This window comes from Nematostella vectensis, chromosome 11, assembly GCF_932526225.1.
Source record: "Nematostella vectensis chromosome 11, jaNemVect1.1, whole genome shotgun sequence".
In the NCBI taxonomy this organism is placed as follows: domain Eukaryota; kingdom Metazoa; phylum Cnidaria; class Anthozoa; order Actiniaria; family Edwardsiidae; genus Nematostella; species Nematostella vectensis.
Genome location: NC_064044.1, coordinates 8,920,033 through 8,945,482, shown reverse-complemented (window position 1 = coordinate 8,945,482; position 25,450 = coordinate 8,920,033). Strand labels below are relative to the sequence as shown.

The window sequence follows — 25,450 nt, the reverse complement described above, 5'->3', positions numbered from 1 at the left end:
GAGTTTATCATGTGGGAAATAACTCGTACACGAATGCGCATGCGCCTAAACTATGTCGTAAGCAAACCTCGAATAATTCTAATAAATACAAAAAGCCCAAATAGTCGTGTTCGTGAACCAGAAGAATGAATTTTCGTCTTTAATACTACTTCAGACTGCCCTGAAGAAGTCATATTAAAGTCGAAAATTTGGCAGAGTCGAATTCCAGTTTTTGGAGTACCGAATAATTCTAGATACTGTTATTCTTCTCCGTGCTTATGCAACGTGTTTTGATTAAATTATAACCAAATACTCAACAAAAAAGCGATATTGGATTTATATTAAGTTTTTTATATATTCAAGTGGTGGTTTTTTGTTTAAAGCCAAACCAGTGCTCATATTTACAAATCTGTAGTAAAATCCCACTTTATCAAACCAAGTTCATTCGTTGCCGTTGAGTCAGACCTAATCAGCGTTGGTCTACGAAACAGACGTGTATTCACCGAATGCACTTAGTATACAATTGTGACTATATTTGTTTCATATACATAGTTGAAGGTTAAACAAGGCTTTACAAATCAAGCATAAAATAAACACACAACCTTCAAGCCAAAATATTTCAATGCGAATACTTAAAAAAATATGCAAAACAAAAAGAAATCAAATATTTATTCGAATTTTTCATGGTTATTGTTGACTAATAAAAATAAACTCAGAGAAAAGGCAGACAATGAAAGTTGATAAGATAGAAAACGCTCGCACAGCGGTGACTGCAGTGGGTTTTGTCGAATTCTATCGATCAAAACCAATAAACATGTCTTTATTTGTCGTGGATGTTATAACTACAATTATTGATACATGTTTACTTCAAGCTCCAAGGACGAGAATCATAGAATCTTTTGGATACAAATAAATGCCAAAGCCAGCAAAATTTTGTGTTTTTTCATCGGCTCATAATTCCGGGAAGCCTGTCTTTGAAAAGTGATAATAGTATTAAAAAATACCATTTTTTTTTCCTAGATTGAATTTTGATACATTGTGTTTCGAACATGTTTAAAACCTGTGTTACACTGCGCAAGCGAGCAAAAATCGCCATGGCAGATGCAAGTGTAGGTTGATGTAGACAGGGAAGCCCAGGAGGGCCACCCGCCGTTTTCTCGTCATCAACATCTATTTTACCGCGGTGATCCTAGTTCCTAATTCCTCAGTTCCTTGTCAGTTCCTAATCGGGGTTATGGGGGGGGGGGGGGGGGGGGGGGTTACTTGATAAAAAAATGCTGAAATGGTAAAAATAACTCATTTACGCAAGTAAAATCAGCTAGTATCGATAGAAAGGCGTTATTAATATGATTTATAAAAACTTTTACAGCAATTCTTGTAATTTTTGTGGATTCTAGACTAAAGTCTAGTAGAGTCTATATTCCAGCCGTACTCTCCAATTCTGTGCAGAAAATAGATAATTTCTTGTTTTTTTTTTTGTTATTAAAAAATCCCCCCCCCTTACCATTAGGAACTGATTAGGAACCGACTAGGAACCAAGAAGTTTTAGGAACCAGGATCACCGCTCACCATCAACATCTGTTTTCTCCTCATCAACGTCTGTTTTCTCCTGACCAACATCTGTTTTCTCCTCATCAACATGTTTTTCCGTTTCAGCTGGTCGAGAGCGAGGTGCTTGAGATTCTAATGGTCCTGTCACGTGACACCTCGTCAGAAATGGAGAAGATCCGAGCATGCGCAATGCGTGCTCTAGATAAGGCGGTGGAATGGGAACTAATCAAGCCTACAGACAAATAATGATGTACTTTATTGTGCATAATAATGTGATAACGTAGGAAATATAGATTTATTAAGTAAATGTGTCTTTAAGACAATGTGTCCACTGTTTGCTAGCCCCTAGTCTCTTACAGAGTGGAGCAGGAAAACTGCGCAGGAGAGTAACCTCCAGGTTCTACTCAACCTAAGGGTCTCATACTAAACGGTTCGTTCCTCGCATAGCTGAGCTTTACGCTATGCAACACGGGAAGGAAATGGTACGCGCAAAGCACCATGGGAAGGGGTGACGAACAACTGGCCCTTCTCATTATGGCTTACAATCTGTAACTGATACGCGGCTGGGAACGTAATAAATGTCCTCAACGGTCTACTCACCACCCACCATAAGGAGACAGGCGGAAGCTTGCCTTAAAAGCTTAGATAAAGTGGAGGTGGCGTGGATGCTGAGACGAGCTCTTACTTGTGACGTCACATCTCTTACCTTCCACAGGAAGGGAAACCAGAATGCTAAGGACTAGACTGTTATAAATGCTCTTTACGTGGCCAACGCTAAAAATGTGAGTCAGTGTCTAGCTGCCCTAGCCCAGCCCTGCCCCCCCCCCCCCCCCACAAACACACACACACACCCCTGATTCCTACCACTATGTCTTACCTGTTCCTCTTAAAAAGTACAAGCTTGCACGATAGCGCAGATGAATTTATATATATCAAAATAGTATGCTTTCTTAAAACTTTGACACTATCACATTTTGAAAAGTTAATATATATATATCTCCTTAAAAAAATACTGCCCAGTAGTTATGCTAAACTTTAAATGCACATGACGCGGGTTTTTTCCTACCATGCGTTGCATATTTGTGAGAGGTTGTTAAAAAAGTAACGTATGAGCTTAGTTCCTACTAACTCAAACGAGTTAGTAGGAACTTAAAGTTCGGTCACTTTAACAGGGAACCCAAAAACCACAGGATGCCCAGATAGCATGCGCTGAACTAAACTCTATGTTTGTTAAGAAATCCTATCTACTGCTCGCGTATGTCCATCGATCTAGAATGTCGTTTCTTCGTCAAGTGACTCCTCTTGTGCAGGAGGGGACAGCGTGATGCAAACATCTTTGCCAGCGGGGGCTGGTTCTTTGTCATGCGCGCTTCCCGATACACCGTCCTCTTCACCTTTTGGCATTGCGTGACAAGCAACAAAAGGCTCATATCGGTCGTCAGCGGTATTTTCCCGCGCTTCTTCGTTGTCATGGTCATGATATCCCACGTTGGTATGGTTATCATTTTTGTTACCGCCTGGCACGTCTCCGTTGGGTGTGTACAGGTTCAGGGATGAGCCGGTGATGTTCACCTCGTCGTAGGGCGTGAGGTTGAGGGAGCCTCCTCCTTCGAGCTCGAGGTAACCCTGGTTACGCACAGACAATAAAAGTTACATTGTTCTCCAACATTAATCTCAAGCCCCAGGCGTGCGTACCGGGCTTCCTGTGCTCAAAAATGAACTGTGAGGCCTGAGATGAGCTCACATCAGAACGGGGATCAGGAGGGATGGTTTTCTGGGACGTCACAATTCTTACCAACCACAGGAAACGTTCCGCCACCTACTTACCGACACGGCCGTCAGCAGGACCTCGACTCTGTTGACGATCACCTCAAATGATGGCCTGTTCAGGGGGTTTGGATCCCACGTGTCCAGCATCAGGGCGTAGCTACGACAAAAAGACCAAGTGTTGTGGAATCACAAGTGGCTCAGCGTATATTGCCTCTTAGCTCTTAGGGCCGTAGCAGGGGGTGGGACACTGGGATCATGTTTTCAAAACTATTTTCAAACTGTGTGGAAATGTTTCTTTATTGCCCCCCCCCCCCTCCCCCCAATATTTCGAGGCCTGCTACGGCCCTGCCTCTGCTGGTGCGGGTATGATTCCCAGTCGAGAGATACAGAGTATTCTGTTTCTCGGCCCTGGGCTTATACCCCCCTCCCCCTTCTTGCAAGGCGTCTGCTACTCACTTACATTTTGTCGTCACATTCGGGTGGCTGCTCGAGTCGGTAGCCCCGCTTGACCTCGCTTAGTATGTCTTGCCCTGTCTCCATTGCTGCATACGGTACAGTACCTGCAAGAGTACGAAGGTTAAGGGGTGTCTCACGAACATGTTCCGGTAGTAACGAACACTTCCCGAGGTTACAAGACTAAAAGAAGTCTGTGACGCTAAATACGACAGTAGTACGAACAGTTCCCGAGATTTTTAAGGGGTCTATGTGATGCACAAATTTGTTGGCCCGATGAGGACCCGAAGAGACTTCCAGGAATGAATAAAAGAAACGCGTCGCTTCCCATGGGCGAAGATTATATGAAAATGAATCAGGGATAAAAAAGGTAGTATTTAAGGAGAACAGATTTCGGAAAACAATGGACACACAATTTGGACATACCTTGGGTTTCAATCTCCCATAGCAACACACCATAAGACCAGCTGGGATCAACAAACCGTTTATTAGTAAGATTTACGGACGCCCTCTATAGCACAAACTAAATCACTAAAGCTTCAATTAATCGGATACCAATCAATGACGGATCAATAGTGGACACATGGCCTATTCACACATCGTCTTGTAGCCCTCCTCCTCTGCACCTATACCTCCCCCCGTCCCCCGCCCCCTACCTCCACTCTTTACACAAGTACATGTGTAGTCCTTGGATGGCTCCTCCCCCCTCCCTCCCCACCCTCCTCTGCACCTATACCTCCCCCCGTCCCCCCGCCCCCTACCTCCACTCTTTACACAAGTACATGTGTAGTCCTTGGATGGCTCCTCCCCCCTCCCTCCCCACCCTTCTCTGCACCTATACCTCCCCCCGTCCCCCGCCCCCTACCTCCACTCTTTACACAAGTACATGTGTAGTCCTTGGATGGCTCCTTCCCCCTCCCTCCCCACCCTCCTCTGCACACACTTTAGCCCCCCCTCTCAATCCCAACCCTTAACCCTACTCTCTTATCTAAGGATGTTACAAACTAAGTACACATGTATTTACTCACACGTCACTTTTTGAAGTACACGTGTAGTCCTCAATAGATTCCGGCGCCATCCAACGGACAGGTCGCTTGCCCTTCGTATAAATAATTCAAGGCTTAGTGTCGCTTGCCCTTCGTATAAATAATTCAAGGCTTAGTGTCGCTTGCCCTTCTTATAAACAAATCAAGGATAACTGTCGGTTGCCCTTCGTATAAATAAATCAAGTAATAGTGTCGCTTGCCCTTCGCATGAACAAATAAAGGCTTAGTGTAAGGCTTGGTTCTTACTAGTACGGAAGCGTGACGCGAGATTTCAAAGGGTGACCAGACAGAAGAAAACATAACTTCTTAATTTCCCTGTGTTTGAACAAGCGTTTCACTTTTTCCCACTTGTGTGCGCTTGTGTTGGACCGACTCTCACTTGTGGTGCGTCTTGGATTGACCGATTCTCACGTATGTGTTGCGTTTGTGTTAGACCGATTCTCGCTTGTGCAGCGCTAGTGTTTCACTGATTCTCACTTGTGTTGCGCCTGGGTTTGACCGATTCTCAATTGTGTTGCGTTTGTGTCTGGCCGATTCTCGCTTGCTCAGCTCTAGTGTTTGACCGATTCTCACTTGTTCTGCGTTTGTGTTTGACTTTCTTAGAAAGAGCCAGTGTGCTTAACTACGTAGTTAAGAAATACCACGTGATCAGCTTACCCCTCGCAGGTCCTCGTACATGCCACTCTCGTAGATGTCACGTGAGAGTCCAAAGTCCGACACTATCGGTTCCAGACCTCTCCCGAGCAAGACATTTCTGGCGGCCAGGTCACGATGTACGCACTAGGGAAAGGGATTGGGGTCAACGTTTAAAGGGGCAGTGTCATGGTAAGAGCTTTGCAATAGCTCTCCGGCCCGGACACAATGAATTTCAGTCAAATATTGGCTTATGAGCCTTCAGTACATGTGGGGGGACTAAACGTCAAAGGAAATGACCACAAACTGTCAATAAACATAATTTTCAATGAAATATTGAATATTATTTTAACAAGGCATTGTAAGCTTAAGTTCAACTGTTTGTAGACAGTCAAAAGCCTAAAATAAACACTGACTCCAGACATTCCCAGTACCATGACGCTGCCCCATTAACAACTTTTTTTAGGATAAGTAAACCTTCGGCCATTTAGTGATCTGTCAGATTGTTGATTTTCAGGGAGCAAGTAAATTTAAAGCATGGAATTTCTTTCTGTGATCTTTCCGCAGCCTAAATAAATCAGATCAGTACGGAGAGTGGGGGAATCTATCAGATTGTTGATTTTCAGGGGGCATGTAAAGGTAGAGCATGCATGTAAAGCATTTCTTGCAGGGACGTTTCCGCAGTATAAATGAATCAGAGTAGCACCTTGTGTTTTTCCAAGTGCCTCATGCCTTGTGCGATTCCGTGAGCAAACTTTAGCTTCTGCACGTAGCTGATCTCTTCGGGCTGTTCAGTGGAGACAGTTGGGATATTCTCGTACGAGTGGTACTGATAGTTGGGCTTCCTGTGGAGATGCAGGTAGTCCAACAAATTTCCATTCTCTGCCAAGCTGACGATAACCCACAGGGGTCCTGAGGGGGAGAATGACAAATGATTACACACAGGGGTCCTGAGGGGAAGAATGTCAAACGATTACACAAAGGGATCCTGATAGGTTCAATGTAAAATGATTACACACAGGGGTGAAGAAAGTCAAAACCTTTAGTTGTATGCAGTCCCTCTACAACTTAAGTCGTAGAGTGTAAATCAGCCTACGACTTCGCTACGATGCTCGCTTACGAAAGTCGCAGTGTGTAATTCAGGGCTAAGACATGTCGTAGACAGGTCGCATACGACTTAACCGTGCTGTCTAGATCCGGCTTAAGGCTTACCATCTACTGTACATGCATACGACTAAATCGTGCAGTCTATATCCGGCTTAAGGCTTACCATCTACTGTACATGCATAGGACTAAATCGTTCTTAATCCGGCTTAAGTCTTACCATCTACTGTACATGCATACGACCTAATCGTGCTGTCTAGATCCGGCTTAAGGCTTACCATCTACTGTACATGCATACGACTAAATCGTGCTGTCTAGATCCGACTTAAGGCTTACCATCTACTGTACATGCATACGACTAAATCGTGGTGTCTAAATCCGGCTTTTAAGGCTTACCATCTACTGTACAAGCACCAATCAGATTCACCACATCAGGGTGGAAGCCGACTTGTCCCATGATGCTAAGCTCATTGAATAAGTCACGGTACTCCCTCTCTGTTGCGTGACCTGTTAATCAAGGTGTAGTTTAGTTGGCGTTGGCATGTTACGCCGTGGTTCTAGTATTGTGTATTGTTCCGGAATAAAATCAATCCTTAAAAGCAATAGATACCCACAGGAAATTCATGTTGACACTTCACAAGCTTACTTGTAAAAATATGTCTGCTATACTATTGTAGTAACTCTATTCTAAAACGCAATGTAAACTCCAAATCCCCTGCCATTTTAAAGCAAAACCCTTATACACGTCTAATATCCTTGCCGCCCGCCCCTTGTCTACATACGTACGTTTGAGTGTCTTTGAATGTCTTTTGAATGCATTTCCCACCCTTTTAGTGACCACACCCATTTTTCTTCTACGTACGTTTGAGTGACTTTACTGTACACGGTTTGCATTTCCTAACCTTTAAGTGACTATTCCCATTTTCCTAAATACGTGCGTTTAAGAGTTTTTACAGCACACGGCAAGCATTTCCCACCCTTTCAGTGACTACTTCCCTTTCCCTAATACGTACGTTTAAGTGTCTTTACAGCACACGGCAAGCATTTCCCGTCTTTAGAGACAGTTCCAGCGTAAACCTCCCCAAACGCGCCCGACCCGAGCTCTTTTCCGAAATCTACATCGTCCCGCGGGATCTCGTTCCATTCGCACGGGAACTCCCGCAAGCATGCCGCGTAAAGGTTTTCATTATTGGCTGGACCGTCACGTGGGCCGAAGATCTGCCGAACAGAAACGATTGCAAAAAAAAGTGAGAATGTCGTAGCAGGAACATATACCATAGACTTCTAAGGAATCGTTCTTTTCTCTGTATCCGCGAGTTACCAAACTCATTGCGTGACAGAGGTCGGAATGATTACGATTTTAACGAAAATTGTGAATACCTGACGCATAGGGGAGGGTTGGAGAGGCTTGTCAGCAGTTGAGCACCGAGGGCGGAATACAGCCAAGAACAAGGATACGATGAAGATAGCCAGTCCAACCGGAAGTATGATGGTTAACAATATGACCTTCAACATCCGGTCTGAGAACAAAACGAAAACCGGAAGTACGATAGTTAAGGATTCGCTCTTTCCCAGTTAATTTCTGTGGCGCCATATTATTCAGACTTGACCTACGGTATGACCTCTTCTCAGATGGTCTCCAGTCTCTCTTTCTTCCAGAATATTCATGTGTGACGTCATATCAGTCAAATGAGACACTATTGCATGACGTCATCTCATTTGGTGTCTCTCTCTTCTAATCTTATGTGACGTCGTATAATTTAGATTTCATAATATTGTATGACGTTATCTCACCCTTAGTCCATTTATTTGTTATGTCACATCAATTAAATTATCAACCGAGTCTATTAATGTGTCATTAAGGCTTGATGTTAGCGTATTACGTCAACTCTTCTGATGTCGTTATCGCCAGTCTTTAGCTCTCTCCAGTTTAATTGTATGACGTCACATCCTTTACATTTGGCGTCACCACGCCTGGTGTCATGATCCCGAGTCAGATGACATTACCATGGCACGTAATCTCACCTGGGGTAGTAATCTCCAGTCTCTCGCTCTTGCCATCCTGACTGACCAACTTGCGATGTGTCACAACGCGTACATAGTAGTCTGTCCCTGGCTCGAGTCCTTCCACCATGCCTGCCTTCGCCTCGCCACTCGCTATGGTCTTAGAGTTCTTGAAATCAGAGTCTCCATGCTTCATGAATTCAAGACTGAAGCTGTCGATCTCATATTCCTTGGGAAAGTCTGGGAGATCCCACGTTAGCTTCACGTAAGTCGATTGTACATCATGCACTTGCAGATTTTTAACGGCTGGTGGGTTACCTGTGGATATCCAAATATGGTTATCATCATTATGTTTGATGGGGATAGCTGTGGTATATATATGTTATTGTCCTGGGCTACGGACTATGGGAAAAGGTGGCGGAGGGGTTTGGGCCCTTCATCGTGCTCGGCCGAGCAGACGCTTTTCAACAAATTAATCGAATTCTGGCTTCTGTCATTCAAAATCCTTGAAGCGTTTTCATTGGTCAGCACTGAAAAGGTTTCCAATCAACCTCTCCGAATGGAACTGACCAATCAAAAAGCACCAAATGTAATTGTGTAAGCTTGAATGACGGAAGCCAGAACGAACAAAAGAAATAGAAGATGAGGAAAAAGAAGAGACATTGAATTTTCTTAATTATAGAAACAGTAAATATTAGAGAAACATTAGAAAAGTTATGAAAGCGTTGATGTCCTTAGAATCAACACTTGATTTTATCATATTATTGTTATGTTCTACAATATTATTCAAACTTACCATAAAACATCTGCGAGCTCTTTCTCCAGAAAATTTTTGTAAATAAAAATAAACGAATTCAATTTAATTTGAAGCTGTGAAACCTTTTTTTTATTAGCGCAATAATCAAAATTAAGGACATGGTTTTAACTCGTGGGGCCTAGGGAAGCGCGGTCCCTAAGAGCGGCGCGTAGGAGGCTATCAACTCTCTGTTAAGTTCTATTTTAAGTTTTTTTTAAATACTATTGAACTTAATCATTATCGTCTGTTTGCTTACATTCTGCTGTTACTTCATTCATGTCAATATCATGCATCTATTTCTCGGACATTTCTCTTACCATTTTCGGTAAAAAAATATTTTTTTTTCAAACTGCTGAAGAAATTCGAATTCTGCACAAGCCATTCGAGCAAACAATTTATGGCTGACGGCAGAGCGAAATTCAACTGAACAGGCAAGGTTCCTGATAGGAAAGGTTTATTTCCATTTGAAGGTATACCTCATTCCCAGGGTTTTCTGGGTAATTTTCAATATGGCGCCTTATTAAAAATTACCCAGGAGACCCTGGGGACGAGGTTGCTCGTTCCTCTCCGGCGGGACGCGGGCGCAGTCGCAATTAGTAACGTGATTTCTTATTGCAAGTCGCCTATTGGTCGAGAAAAAATCGAGCAAGAAAAAATAAAACGCCTAACATTCCTGTGAGATATCAAATGGTCGATGCTCAAAATAAACATACCTTCAATGATGACGCCATCGACTTTGAGTTCTCCTACGCTACCCTTACGAGCTTGGGTTACCATGGTAGCCACTAGATCTTTCTCCAGGTACGCGTGACTGATACTGGCGGTGCGGTTTGCAAGGACATCAAAGCTTGCCATCACACTTCCATTACTGGTAAGAAAAACAGGCGCACGTTCGAAACTAAAGATACGAAAGCTGCTCGTAAAAAAATATATACACCTATTTCAAAGTCGTTGTCCGTGCAAATGGCAGTGCTGCCATCCGAAAATACCAACTGTTAGGTGGCAACGGTAGCGCGCGTCGGACTATAAAATTTCACCAGGTCATTGGTGATTTATAAAACCGCAAAGTGCGTAGATTTACAAATGTAGCTGGAATAAATATATCAATTACCTGAATGAATTTATGTTGACTTGGAGTATCGAGTAAGACTGTTTATCTGCATACAACAAACTGATCTGGAGCAAGAGAAGCGCATTTTAGACTCGTTAACGAGAGGATTCTTTAGAAAGATCAGAGTTTGAAGGATTTATATCTTCCATAAAGCTAGTGGCTTCTAGTCTATATATTTGTTCCATACATTCCACTCAAAGAGGATAATCCGAAAGTCTCAACAGAGTCCCTATAAAGGGGTATTAACGTATTAGAGTACAAGATCTAGACCAACACATCATTAACCTACCTGTTTCTTTATGTTGCTCGCAAGAGCATTGAACTCGGGGCTTTTAGGCTCCTTGAGCTTGCTGCTATATGTTTCACTTGTTATTTTAAGTAGAAATGTAATACGAACTGCATCTGATTAAACAAAAGCCGGTCATTACTCATCATCATCATCATCATCATCATCACCATCATTATCATCACCATCATCATCATCATCAACAACAGTAACATCATGACAGTCATTATAATTCAACGTCATAATACTAAATTTTGCATAATCGACATCATTAACAGCATCATATTTTCATCATCATCATCACCATCGTCATCCCATTCATTAAAAATAATAATGATGATAATGATTATGATAAAAATATCACTACAAGGGAGATACGTACCATTATCAATAAGGAGGTCCCTAGTAGCGATAGCCGAGCCCAATCTGTTGGTCACGTTACACGTATACGTCCCCTTGTCACCGGACACCACATAGTTAAAGCTCAGCGTCTCATTGTTATGTATCACTGAATCCCTAACCCTTTTGGTCTCTTCATCTATTACACTTCGGAAAAGTTGGTAATTGAGAGCTAAAGTGGATTTGTCTGGCAGAGTCCATATAGTGCTTGCAGGAGGAATAGACGTGTAGTTTAGTGGAAGGACGAGGGGCTTGGTCTCGGTCGCGATTAGTATGAGATAAGGGGACTGGATAACTGGGATAGCTGTGGTTGAATTAAAAATTACGAATGAGAACAAAATCCTGGATGCTTGGAATAGCTGTGGTTGGAACAAAAATTACAAAAGAACAAATCCTGGATGCATAGGATAGCTATGGTTAATATGAAAAACACAAATAAGGACAATATCCTTGATGCTTGGGATAGCTGTGGTTGATATAAAAATAACAAATATTATGAGTTAGTCAAATAGTATAGACAAATAGTATAAGAAAACAGATGAGGACAATACCCTGCATGACTTGGATAGCTGTGGTTGTCTTCCTTTACATATTCCGATCTATAACCCAAACCACCATCTTTACATAACCATAACTTTAAATTTTCTCGATTTTTGTTTCACCTAATAGCATCCAATAGCAAAACTGATAGTAGTTATTCCATGTTCAAAACTAACAAATTTATCAATATTGAAACGAGGAATAGGGTACTCAATATAATAATAGTATATATTTTGAACAAAAATCTTAATAATTTGCTTCGTATTTTCGAAAAAATTATTTCTTAAATTTTCATACCACATTCGTTGGGCAACTCCACGATACTGTAGTTCCCATAACCCCCTGCGGTCCATGCACGTACGCGAACTTCGTAACCCTCGCACCGCTCAAGATCGTTGAAGGTGTGCGATGACGTTGTGTTTAGCTCGGTGTCATTGGACATTAGGCCTGACTGGTTATAGAGAAGATACTGGTAACCAATGATAACCCCATTAGCCTTGTCACGTGTTATGAGGAGCCAATCAGCACGCAGGGATGATTCACTTGTGAATCGTACGGTCAGCCCTCTGGGTGGTGGCGGGGCTGAAAAGAATCAGGTTGTTATCGACCTTTTTACATAGTATGGGGTCCTGTGTAATTTGGCGCGAAAGAGAGGCTTTAAGTGTTTGAGTTGGAGGTTTGAGTTTGCATTTGCAACATTTATAGAATGTTGATCAACCACTCCTATTGTTTGTTGCTATTGTTTATTATTGAAAATACAACAGTTTATTTGCCAGGAAACTTAGTCTATAATAATGTATTGATGATCTTTAATTGAAAATATATCGGTAACTCGCTTGAGTTAGCCGATGGAAATGGATGCTTTGTGTGACTCGGCATTGAGGGGTCAGCATAACATGGCAGCGTGATAAAAAAGTGGTATTAACCAATTTCCGGACGCACCCTGAGCACCCCCTGTTAAATAGTATTGCAAGAGTAAACTTTAGTATTCTACTTATATTGCGAACGCGAGGTTTCAAATGAATAAAAAGATGCTAATTATGGCAACATTGTCGCGAAACTTTTGATTGCATTGCCGTTTTTTGCAGTTTTTGTGTTGAGGTTTCCGTTAAAATGCATAAAACCAATACCCAATGCGAAACCATACACTTGTATCTAAATCGTGCACAATAAAGTTAGTTATATTTCTTTTTTGCAATTGTTGTAAACATATTCAGCTTTAGTGGCTTATTTGCGTCCGGAATATGAGTCAAATTCCTTAAACGTCGATCATTTTAGTGATTTCTCACTAACCCTGTGTACACGCCTGGAGAACACAACTAACTACTTGCTATCATCGAACAGCAATGAGAGACGAAAACACAAGACAACAAGGGTGTCGAGGTTAGGCTGACAAGGTTAGGCTTTAGCATTAGCACTGTTAGCATTGGTCACGATGACGGTAATGGTAATGGATGTCGAAGTGATATATGATACTTGAAAAAAAATGATGATGGTGATGTAGCCTGCACAGCTGGCGGTTTTGCTGATTTTCAGAGCAGTTTTTTACGCGGAATACGCGAAATCGTTCTTAATTTGTTTTGATGGTTGGCGAGAGAGCTAGGCAAATGTAAGGGGCGCCCGAAAAAAAAGGCCAGGACTTGTGGGAAAAAAACACATACACTTGCCCCAGCTCTCTCGCGCGGCCAGACAGGAGCAAAAAAATCGCAAAATTCAAATTGTAAGGTTTTATTAGCATATATTTGTTTGATTTTTTGCCTAGAGGTTCCTTGTGAAACAAAATAAGCTTTGGTACTTTTTGGTAAATAATCCGTTCTTGAGATATTAAAAATCTTTCTTGAGAAAGAAAGATTTATTAAAAATTTATTAAAGATTTATTTATTAAAAATTGTTCTTGAGATATTAAGAATCTTGATTTGTCAGGAATTGCCCAATTTGGGCAAAAATTTAAGCACTACTTGTTCATAATTAATGGCAACTTTGCTTCATCATATCTCAAGAACGTATAATCTACCAAAGTACCAAAGCTTATTTTATTGTATATTGTACAAGGAACCTCTAGGTTCAATATAAGCTATTATTATATGGCTACGATAGTACGCGCGCTGTGATTGGCTAATTCGTAGTCGTGACATTCCCGTATTGTCCGTCTCTGAGGGCATTACGGAATTCCGTATTGCCCTACGAAAAATTTTTCACAATTTTTTGGTTTTTGATATTTTTTCCACCTTCAAACTGCAAAACGAGCGAAAGCGAACATTCGAGTAGCGAACTCTAACACCCAGAAGAAACAGAAATGTTTAATCAGCGGGCCGTCTTTTTCCGTATTCGGAGCGGGACATTTTGTGAGCTTTTTTGTGTTGCTTTGTTCGGTTGCACGAATTTCGCTAAAACAAAATCGACCAAAAAACCAAAGCCACCAAAAAAAAAAAACAAAAACAAGAAACAAACAGGTCTTAAAGTTGATAATGTGAGATGACGAGCACTTTGAGTCGGTATTCTATTATCCTGAAGAGATTGAAGAGAGAATTTTTGACACAAAGTAAAACAATAAGATCACGAGCCGCCACCGATAGCCAAAAAATAAAAAGCTTAAGTTATTTATATCGGATAAACAAACAAATGGATAAATAACAAGGGGTGTAAAGACCCAGAAAAGTCTCTTTAAGATAAGTACTACCTGTTATTTGTGAATGCAATATTTCCATCAAATCAAAACGCCGCACAAAGCGATTGGCCTTCTCATTTTAACTTACTTCAGAAGTTTGTTCTCTACATACCGTGGATTTTTCGAACTAAACAGTCCATTCATGCAGTGAGGACTGACAACTCAGCTTTCTTTGTTATTGTTTGGATCAACTTCACCTATGATAAAACCTGTAACTTCTAAGAGTCGTCCAATTACTACCAATTACTTGTTGTTGAATCTTTTCACTCATTTACATTTTTAATTTGGTAGCGCGCGAGTGTTTTTAGTTTTCCCGCCTTTTTGAAATCGATCGATAAACAAAACGATATTCGCGCGAAAGCGAAAGTTGATTTGTTTTTCTTGTCATTTTTATTTTAAAAAGCCATATAATAAACAACTTACTAACCTCGACCGTTCGGTCATACCGGAAAATATCAAACCTCGGCTTTGGCGCATCGACCTCGCAATGCCTCGGTCGATACGCCAAAGCCTCAGTTTGATATTTCCCGGCATGACCTCACTCTCGGTTAGCAAGTAGTTAATATAACCAACCATACAACTTGAGCTTTGCCATTTTTTGCTCCTGTCGCGCGGCCATACAAAAAAAAACATCAAAACAAACTACGAACGGTTTTACGTACACACGGATAAAACAGCTCTGAAACTTACCAAAACCGCCAGCTACGCGGGGTTATGATGATGATGGTAATATTGATAATGATGATGATGGTAATATTGATAATGATGATGATGATAATATTGATAATGATGATGATGGTAATAATGATAACGATGATGATGGTAATATTGATAATGATGATGATGGTAATATTGATAATGACAATGATGGTTGTGATGATTATGGTTGCAGTGGTTTGATAATGATAAAATGATGATGGTGATGATGATGATGGTGATAATGATGATGATGAAGGTTGTAGTATGAAGACAGAGTATGTTGATGAAGATGATTACGATGGTGAATAATATAATTGTGATGCAATTTATTTATTTATCTAGAGGCTTCTGTCACGACGTGCCAGGGGGATGTGAGGTCTCGGCAAGGCAAACCCCGACACACTACACATGACAGGACCTTACTAATTTTACAGAACTAAAATGGTGAATAAGATGGATTTTCTTTGTGTGGGTGGTGATGATTGTGATTTTCAAGATTGTAGTTGTTATGATGACAATCGGTGATGATGAAATGCTTGTGATGATAACAGCTGTGAAAAGTATGGTGTTAGTAAGGTGACAATGAAATTGCAGATGATATTATTATGATAAGAATGTGATTGCGAACATGCTAACTAGCTTGAAGGTGACAGAGATAATGATGTTGAAGATTGTGATATGTAGATTATGGTGGCAGTGTTTATGGTGATGATAATGCTGTTGATGATTGTGATGATGATATTGTGATGGATGATGCTAACCTGCTTGGAGGGTCCATAACCTGTTTATATGCTTCACAGAGCCTTGTGTCAGATCAACACCCTTGTTGTTAATTGCAGCCACACCTAGTAGGTACTCAGTATAGGGAATCAGTTCCCTAACAGTTCCACTTGTTTCATTAGCACCAACTAGCAGCTCCCCATATTTGTTCATATAATCGCCAATATCCACTGCTCTCAGGTAATATATGGCATATCCCAAAAGTATTCCATTGACAGTGTCTGGGGGAATATGCTCCCACTGTATATATATAGAAGTAGGGGTACGAGATTCTACTATGGTTACTTTCGGAGCTCCTGTTGCATCTGTGACAAAACACTGGTGTCAAGTTCTCTTTTTTTTTGGAGGGGGGGGGGGGGGGTTAGCAGCAAATTTCTCTTGTTTTCCTTCAAATTTTATGGGATCATAATTACTGTAAATTTTGGAGAGCTTTGGAATTTTTCAAAACACAGCCGGGTCAGCACTTGAAAATCAGTATTAGGGGTCGTCCACACTAACACGGAAATTGAAAGTATCTGGATTCCTTTCGCTGAAAACGAATCACTTGATTTGCATCCACACTATTGTTTTCGTAGCGTTTGGCCTGGATCCAGCCGTCCACACTAACATGGATTCAAACGTCAGGAAACACTGGAAGATACAGCATGATGTAATTGTTTTTTTATGTGTGCATGCTCATAGCAGCAGACGAGCCTGAGATATTATGCCATCGTTTTCACTTTGATGCAGATTAGACAATCCACACTATGGACCAAAGTATACAGATACATTTTTATTAACTTTCGACAGCGTTTTCAAAAGTTTTCGGATTTGCTATGGATCCAGCCCTGGTGTTAGTGTGGAGGAAAGGCCTAAACATATCAAAAAGTATACGGATTCGAACAAATCCATGCTAGTGTGGACGGCATCCTTAGACCGTCCCTAGATATCTATACTAGGCATGTAGCAATTTGCTAGGGGAGGGTGTACAGTCATACCTATTATGTGGAAAATGGAGTGTTCAAAAACACCTCTAGACACACCCTCCCTGTGTGATGCCCTGTACTCACAATCCACATCTGTCCTCTCAAAAACCGCCTCACTTCTGTACCCAACACCAAGGGAGGTATTGGCAGCCACCTGGACATGGTAGATTCTGTAGGGCTTGAGTCCTGTGATTGACAGCTGAGTGACGTCAGGACGAGTGGGTGTTGCACTCTCTCCACTATTGGAAACATTCTCCTTGTGGTATACAACGTAGCCAAGTAAGTTTGATGCTCCAGTAACTTTAGTCCATTTGACTAGTATACTCTTTGACCCAGTAGAAGTGACTGTAACATTAGTAGGTGCTGGAGAAACTGGGAAATAAACAGAAAAGGAAAATGTAATTTTCCAATTATAATAAACAAACCAGCAATCTTGGTATTGCAGATTACAAGGGGGGGGGGGGGGGGAGTGAGGGGTGTTGTTGCGTCCTTTCTCCCCTGCTACAACCCAGAATTCATCTGGTTTCCTAACAATGTTTAAGAAGGCTAACCACTTTTAAGCTTTTGTACAAAACCAAGACATACAAAGCATTCATCTGCTAACTAAGATATTTTGACTAGAATACTGATCTGAATTCATCCATGAATAGTGTTCTTATAATAGACCATAGTATTTTCAGCAGTAAACATTAACAAAAGATTGGCTGATCAACACTCTTCAACCCTCCCAAAATCCTTTTTTTTGTACCCCTCCTTCCCTTTTCCCAAGCATCTTAAACAAGACAAGGAAATCAATACATACTACCACAAAATACATGAAGAACCAAACAGGAAAGGACGACAGCTGCTAGCCAGGTCATAATGTGGAGATCTAAGAACATTAAGGTTTGTACAGATTAGTCATTCAACAAGGACCACCTGGGGCGGGGGTTAAAACCAAAATTCCAGGTACAGTCAAGGGTCCTGCTTAAGGGAGTGGCAAATGGTCAATCCGAAAAAATCTGAGACGCCGTGAAGGCTACTTTGAAAATATGAGAAAACGAGATCTTGCTTTTCTATAGTTCCGAGAACAAGAAGTTGAATCTCTAAAATCAAAGAATTCAAGATGCCTTAAAATTTGGCAAGCAAATCAATATTTCTAGGGACCTTTCACCACCCCTTGCATAGATACTGAGTAATTCCGTGACGTCAAAATTTCGTAATTTTGAGATGCTGGTATTTTGCCACACTTTATTTTTGTGATTTTCCTAATTTCGTAAAAATCTGATCACTTTATTTTAGCGATTTTGGGATAATAAAATCAAGTAAAACAAGTGGAATTAAATATGCTGTAATCATCAAAACTGAAACAATTTGTAACAAAATGATGCGTGGGCTAAATTTAGATTCATAAAAATCTATAATTACATGTCCAACTCAACCCCTTACTGTACTATATGTACATTAGATGACTAAATAGACAAGGTGTTTACATAAAACAGCCAATAACACCCAAAGGCTTCTTGTGTTCTCACTTAATTTTCGCGCATCCTAATTTTCGGGTCACTTTATTTTCGAATCTTTTAAAAATCGCGAAATTAAAGTGGCGCGATAATTTAGTGTAATAAGGTATGGGGGAAGGTGAAGAGAGGGAATCCCCTTCACTCCTGTGGAGGATCCCTGATACTCCAGCTGTACACCTGGGCTTATACCTTTAGGGACCATGTAAGAGAAGAAGTAAAGGAGATTCCCCTTCCCTTGAAAGTGAGATGGTGTAATAAATTTGCTAATTTTTCTATCAATGGGGACCTTTTAAAGTAAGGACGTTCTAAGACGACGACCGGTAACCGGAAGTAGAAAATGTTTTTTAAAACTCTTTCGCACCTCGAGCAGGTTTCTTATGTATAAAGCTCCTGTGATGGGGCAAATACTTTATTTTTTATCCGGTATAAGCAGATAAACAAAACTTTATAGAGAAGAGCTCTGAACTTCCGGTTGCCTCACGGTATCTAGAAACGTCTTTGCATAAGTTTTCTACAATTAAGAGTTGGTATGCACATATCAGGGTGGAAAATGGCATGTTGGTTTGCTACCAATTTAATATCAGTGGTCTTGGAGCATGACTTGAAAAACACTTGACTTAACAAAGATGGTCAGCGTTCTAAATAAGGGCGATCAGGAAACTCGATACAATTAGACGAGCTCGCCTTTGTCTAACTAGAACTTTTGCTTCAGCACCAGTTTCAAGCAAATGAACATGAATTTCACCCATTACCAATTCGCAAGCTGGCACAACACCATTACCATCCAACAACTAATACTATAAAGCTTTTACGTCAAATAGATTACATTTCCAGCATAGGCATTTCCAGAAGTAGGCTAATTGTATTTGCAGAAAATATCGATAACGTATTCGTAACCGTAAACAGTACTTCGCGGACCTCGCAGAAAGTCAGAGCTTCCAACAGATCGTGAAGCCTGCTTATTTATTTGTTGATTCTGGTTCGATTTACCTTATCTCTCACGCCATATACTGTAGTTTGTTGTAGGGCTAGACTCGAATTGTTTATCTGAGGGAAAAGAATCTTCGATCTGACGCGGTCGATCAGGTTGGTGCGGAAGTTAATAACTCCCTCAGTTGAATATTCATCAGATCAGGTGGAGTTGAGCATTCCGATGGTAACGCATTCGCTTGTGTAACGCAACGTATGCGAGTAATTTAGAAGTGATCAATGTCAAACAAATACTTTAACAAACTGGTATGTTAGTATGAGAGGTGTTAAGAATTAGGTTAGTTAGAGTAGGCGAGGCGCTTTTTGCGCTATTATTTTATCCAAAAAAACTCAGAACCTTTAATCTTTAACTATTATAATTGCCAATAGAGCGAGCAGTGGCGTGAGTGCGCCAAGGAGAGCCAAGAACTACGCTTCATAGTCATTAAAAAAAACTTTGAAGAATTGACCTTGAACACTTTGGATTTGATTCAGAATAATAATTTTTGGAGTTTAGTTCCGTAAATTTTCGTAAGTCACGCAGCCAATACTTTGTGCCACGCTACCTTAACCGCGGCTCAAGTCAGCGGTGTTACAGGATGCCAACATGGCGGACGCGCAGTGTAGTTGCGGGTTTCTGTGTTCTTATGGTGATAACTACGCTAACAAACAAGGTAGGTACTTTACTAAAGCACGATATAGATCAACAGAGTACCTGTGATGTTCACAGAAAATTTGGGGCCTCTATAGTTGAGATACGTCCATTCGTCCGGCTATTCTACAACCAGTACAACACGGTCAATTGGCTGATGATGTGGGGTAAACAACGGCCAGGGAAACCGAATTGACAGAATATTACAGCATAGTATAATCTGAGTCTTTCTTGTGATAAATGATCATACATCTAATTATAACATTATTAGGCCTAGAACTAGCGTTCCACAATTGTCCGTTAAATTTTATTTTGTGTTGTAATAAAAATATAACAGTAGCTTTGGTTCTCTTGTACTTTGTGAAAACTTCTTCGCGGCTATCATTGATAAATAAATGTAGAATTTCATAGATAAATATTATTTGTGTCGTGGGTTTCCACACTACAGTTTCTAGTGGTATCATTCGGTGTATCTTAAAAACTGACAAGAGAATCAACTTGTTCTGTCTATTTAACATGAAATCGTGTTTGGAAGTGACTTTTTCTCCCTATCCTCTATAATTGCTGCTTTTACTTCTTGTTATATTTATCAAGTCTATTGGCAGTTTACTCAGAATTGTAACAAACTCGAAACCGGAAGTGTCTTGCTATTGCACCACAGGTCACGCCAATCATTTGAGTTTGTTTACCACAAATCGCAACGAACGGGGGGGTTAAAGAAGGGATAAAAACAGATATGGCAATAAACTCGCATAATTTAACTCACAAGAAATAATTCTTTTCCATTGAAATCGATGTTGCCTCGATTCAAATTTACTTTCGGTCCATATTGCTGATAAAAACTGATTCGATAAAAACTGTAGGCATACATAATTTCAGGTTTTAACTAACGCTTTAATCACTTCCAAAAAATATTACTCCAATTTTTTAAAAATAAATGTTTAAAATATAAATTATTCTCACTAAGCTTTTCTCCTATTTTTTTTTTTACTTGAAATTTAAATCACTTGGACTAGACTGCTAACATTAATGCAAGCAATAAATTAGCTAAATAAAATGCAGAACAAATTTGAATAAACTCATAAAAAATGTCTTGTGCCGCTTTACAATGCTTTTACCCCTGCAAAAAAGGTCAAGTGATTGGATGAGGGGGGATTCAAAGACATATTGATAACCCTCAACCATCCGGACCTTATTTACAAGGAAACATGGACATATTTATACACTAGCTGAACGGTCTCCCGGTTTCCATGTGGGTTTGCAAAGGTGTGGAAATGCCATGCGCGATAAGAAGTGACATAAAAGGCTGAATAGCCTGAGTCATATTTTCTTAATTAATTACAATCTTTTTTATTGAAATTCAAACTAAAAAATTGAATTCACATTTGACAGATAATAATTTCCCTTCTTCTTTTGTAATTTGTCATTTCTATTCATATACAAAGCATCTTTTTTCTAACCCTTCCCTTCCCTTCAAAAAAAATTTGCAACATAAAATAGACTTTGAAATGAATTTCGTAAGACAGTTGTGTAATTATCTCTGTCATCCCTTGCTTATAGTCTCAATTTTGAGCAATTATAATATTATAATTGAAAGGGTTAGCAAAATGTATTTTTCATAGTTTTCAAAAATATAATAAAGAAAACTATACTAAATTTAGTATGCCTTTGAAATGTCAATTCATGTTATGAAATATTGTTAGTTGCAATCTTATGACAAGAAGTCTTTATTCAGCTCTCTGGGTTGGTTTGAATACAACCGGTAAAAACTATTTGCAGAAATTAAATAACAGTATATTTTTACAATTGAGCTATAAAAAATTTACGTGCAAATTGTGAATAATGATATATTATTTCATCAAAGAAGGTCAAGTGATTGGAAGAGGGGTAATGTTTCAATTGGATAACCCTCAACCGTCCGGACCTTACATACGTAGAACGTGAAAATATATATATACACTAGGCGAAGGGCCTAACGCTTCCCATGTGGGTATAACGAGGTGCGTAAATGCCATGCGCAGTCAGAAGTGACGTAAAAGAAATGTCGAAAATACACTGGAAAAAAATGTTCGTGTTCGACAGTTTTTTTTATATATGATATATCACTTTCCAAAGTTGCAACATCAATAAGTTATCAAATTCGGCAATCATTATGGCGGAGCCCAAAATTTTTTAGCCAATTTTTATTCTGCGCATGTCACCTTGAAATCATAAAAATAGCATTACTGTGATTAATAATTCATCATCGCATTATAATACTCTCAATCTTAACATTTTACGAAAACTACATTAAGACAATAATTTCAAGTATAGTATAATTCAGGTGGCAATGATACGTGGAAATACAAAATCTGGAAGTCTGGCTTATTATTCCCGATGATAATTGAAAGCAAAGTTTTGATATTGTTTTGTTGCACCACACGATGTAATATTGCGTTGATGTATTAATTATCCTGTGTTTTTTATTGCTACGCTTAATAGATGAGGATAATTACCGTCACCATTTGTTGCATTTGTTGCTGGAGTAATATACATACACGTATTTCAAAATACGTTGTCAGCGCAAATGGCAATTGGCAAATGGCAGTGCTACCATCCAAAAATTACCAAGGGACTCCTTATATTTTACTAAAAGCAGGAAAATGGGAATAACTCGTGCGATTAGTTTACTTACTTATTTACTTTTAGGGGTAACTGTACCCACAAACCGCTACCGTTTGCGATTCGCTATTTGCACTGACAACGTTCATTGAAATAGTTGTAAAACTATAGTCTCAATTTTGAACAATTATGATATTATAATTTAAAGGGTTGTGCAAAATGTATATTTCGTGGTTTTAAAAAAATATTAAAAAGACTATACTAGAGCTAGTATGCCTTTAAAATGTCAGTTCATGTAATGAAATATTGTTGCAATCTTATGACAAGAAGTCTTTATTCAGTTCTCTGGGTTGATTTGAATATAACCGGTAAAAAGTTTTTGCAGAAAATAAATAACAGTACATTTTTCCAATTGAGCTATAACAATTTACTTGCAGAGTAAATTTTATAGCACTTTATCATTTCATCAAAGAGGTCAAGTGATTGGAAGAGGGGTAAAGTTTCAAATGGATAACCCTCAACCAGGGATGTAATAAAACTTGCATTCTTATAACAAGCTAGCCCCGTCAACAATACTGAATTGCACAAAGAGCGTGTTTAGAAAAAAAAGAAATAAAGTAATAAAAATTGTGTACATATATGAAAAAGATGAACAAATAGATAGTTACGAACTCAAAAATATTGCAAAATGATGGCATACGAAAACTTAACTTACTGGATTATTCTAAAAAAAAAAAACTAAATAGGTCAAGTGATCGGATAAGCGGGGTAAATTCTATACGAGTACAGAACATCAAATTGTGATATCCCTCAACCTCCCGGACCTGACACCGTATAAAATGCTAGCATATATATACACTTGCTAAGCACAGGCGAGTTTATCATGTGGGAAATAACTCGTACACGAATGCGCATGCGCCTAAACTATGTCGTAAGCAAACCTCGAATAATTCTAATAAATACAAAAAGCCCAAATAGTCGTGTTTGTGAACCAGAAGAATGAATTTTCGTCTTTAATACTACTTCAGTCTGCCCTGAAGAAGTCATATTAAAGTCGAAAATTTGGCAGAGTCGAATTCCAGTTTTTGGAGTATCGAATAATTCTAGATACTGTTATTCTTCGCCGTGCTTATGCAACGTTTTTTGATTAAATTATAACCAAATACTATACAAAAAAGCGATATTGGATTTATATTAAGTTTTTCATATATTCAAGTGGTGGTTTTTTGTTTAAAGCCAAACCAGTGCTCATATTTACCAATCTGTAGTAAAATCACACTTTATCAAACCAAGTTCATTCGTTGCCGTTGGATCAGACCTAAATCAGCGTTGGTCTACGAAACAGACGTGTATTCACCGAATACACTTAGTATACAATTGTGACTATATTTGTTTCATATACATAGTTGAAGGTTAAGCAAGGCTTGACAAATCAAGCATGAAATAAACACACAACCTTCAAACCAAAATATTTCAATGCGAATACTTAAAAAAAATATGCAAAACGAAAAGAAATCAAATATTTATTCGAATTTTTCATGGTTATTGTTGACTAATAAAAATAAACTCAGAGAAAAGGCAGACAATGTAAGTTGATAAGATAGAAAGCGCTCGCACAGCGGTGACTGCAGTGGGTTTTGTCGAATTCTATCGATCAAAACCAATAAACAAGTCTTTATTTGTCGTGGATGTTATAACTACAATTATTGATACATGTTTATTTCAAGCTCCAAGGACGAGAATCGTAGAATCTTTTGGATACCAATAAATGCCAAAGCCAGCAAGATTTTGCGTTTTTTCATCGGCTCATAATTCCGGGAAGCCTGTCTTTGAAAAGTGATAATAGTATTAAAAAATACCAATTTTTTTCCTAGATTGAATTTTGATATATTGTTTCGAACATGTTTAAAACCTGTGTGTTACACTGCGCAAGCGAGCAAAAATCGCCATGGCAGATGCAAGTGTAGGTTGATGTAGACAGGGAAGCCCAGGAGGGCCACCCGCCTTTTTCTCGTCATCAACATCTATTTTACCGCGGTGGTCCTAGTTCCTAATTCCTCAGTTCCTAATCGGAGTCATGGGGGGGGGGGGGGGGGGGGGTTACTTCATAAAAAAATGCTAAAATGGTAAAAATAACTCATTTACGCAAGTAAAATCAGCTAGTATCGATAGAAAGGCGTTATTAATATGATTTATAAAAACTTTTACAGCAATTTTTGTGGATTCTAGACTAATGTCTAGTAGAGTCTATATTCCAGCCGTACTCTCCAATTCTGTGCAGAAAATAGATAATTTCGATGTTTTTTTGTTATTAAAAAATACCCCCCCCCCCCCTCTTACCATTAGGAACTGATTAGGAACCGACTAGGAACCAAGAAGTTTTAGGAACCAGGATCATCGCTCACCATCAACATCTGTTTTCTCCTCATCAACATCTGTTTTCTCCTGACCAACATCTGTTTTCTCCTCATCAACATGTTTTTCCGTTTCAGCTGGTCGAGAGCGAGGTGCTGGAGATTCTAATGGTTCTGTCACGTGACACCTCGTCGGAAATGGAGAAGATCCGAGCATGCGCAATGCGTGCTCTAGATAAGGCGGTGGAATGGGAACTAATCAAGCCTACAGACAAATAATGATGTACTTTATTGTGCATAATAATGTGATAACGTAGGAAATATAGATTTATTAAGTAAATGTGTCTTTAAGACAATGTGTCCACTGTTTGCTAGCCCCTAGTCTCTTACAGAGTGGAGCAGGAAAACTGCGCAGGTGAGTAACCTCCAGGTTCTACTCAACCTAAGGGTCTCATATACTAAACGGTTCGTTCCTCGCATAGCTGATCTTTACGCTATGCAACACGGGAAGGAAATGGTACGCGCAAAGCACCATGGGAAGGGGTGACGAACAACTGGCCCTTCTCATTATGGCTTACAATCTGTAAC

The 25,450-nt window shown here is 39.7% G+C and overlaps 2 protein-coding genes across 6 annotated transcripts in view; one reads left to right on the top strand and one right to left on the bottom strand.

Moving 5' to 3' along the window:
• Positions 1-25,218, top strand: part of LOC5508643 (protein unc-45 homolog A) — a 74,308-nt gene extending 49,090 nt beyond the window's left edge. For 2 of the 3 annotated variants that reach the window (XM_048733959.1, XM_048733957.1), the window contains one exon: positions 1,636-1,853. In XM_048733959.1, the coding sequence (XP_048589916.1) occupies positions 1,636-1,776 (141 nt within the window). In that variant the 3' untranslated portion in view covers positions 1,777-1,853. Of the gene's footprint in view, positions 1-1,635; positions 1,854-25,000 lie in introns of those variants that run through there. The other variant, XM_048733958.1, reaches the window with a different exon arrangement.
• Positions 1,768-19,414, bottom strand: LOC5508630 (angiopoietin-1 receptor). 3 transcript variants are annotated; one of them, XM_048733954.1, is made up of 20 exons: positions 19,277-19,414; positions 17,587-17,655; positions 16,869-17,156; positions 15,801-16,124; positions 11,970-12,254; positions 11,116-11,436; positions 10,737-10,849; positions 10,448-10,512; positions 10,050-10,204; positions 8,562-8,858; positions 7,917-8,056; positions 7,550-7,754; positions 6,933-7,043; positions 6,139-6,344; positions 5,457-5,579; positions 4,782-4,852; positions 4,180-4,220; positions 3,761-3,860; positions 3,358-3,457; positions 1,768-3,156 (listed from the first exon to the last, which is right to left on the bottom strand). In XM_048733954.1, the coding sequence occupies exons 2-20, from the start codon at positions 17,642-17,644 to the stop codon at positions 2,800-2,802; spliced, it is 3,360 nt and encodes a 1,119-aa protein (XP_048589911.1). In that variant the 5' UTR covers positions 17,645-17,655; positions 19,277-19,414; the 3' UTR covers positions 1,768-2,799. The 3 variants fall into 3 exon arrangements, with proteins under 3 accessions (XP_048589911.1, XP_048589912.1, XP_048589913.1); XM_048733955.1 differs by lacking the exon at positions 15,801-16,124; XM_048733956.1 differs by lacking the exons at positions 15,801-16,124; positions 16,869-17,156; positions 17,587-17,655; positions 19,277-19,414 and adding an exon at positions 14,453-14,893.
• Positions 25,219-25,450: the final 232 nt, after the last annotated feature.

What these genes read in the sequence shown, in the direction of transcription:
- LOC5508630 (XM_048733954.1), bottom strand. Translation starts at nt 17,644, where the DNA reads ATGACCTGGCTAGCAGCTGTCGTCCTTTCCTGTTTGGTTCTTCATGTA. An exon ending in GTTATGGACCCTCCAAGCAG is followed by an intron (nt 12,255 to 15,800) that starts GTTAGCATCATC and finishes GATTCTTTTCAG; the next exon opens with CCCCGCCACCACCCAGAGGG. An exon ending in TGGTGCTTGTACAGTAGATG is followed by an intron (nt 6,345 to 6,932) that starts GTAAGCCTTAAA and finishes TCTCCCCCTCAG; the next exon opens with GACCCCTGTGGGTTATCGTC.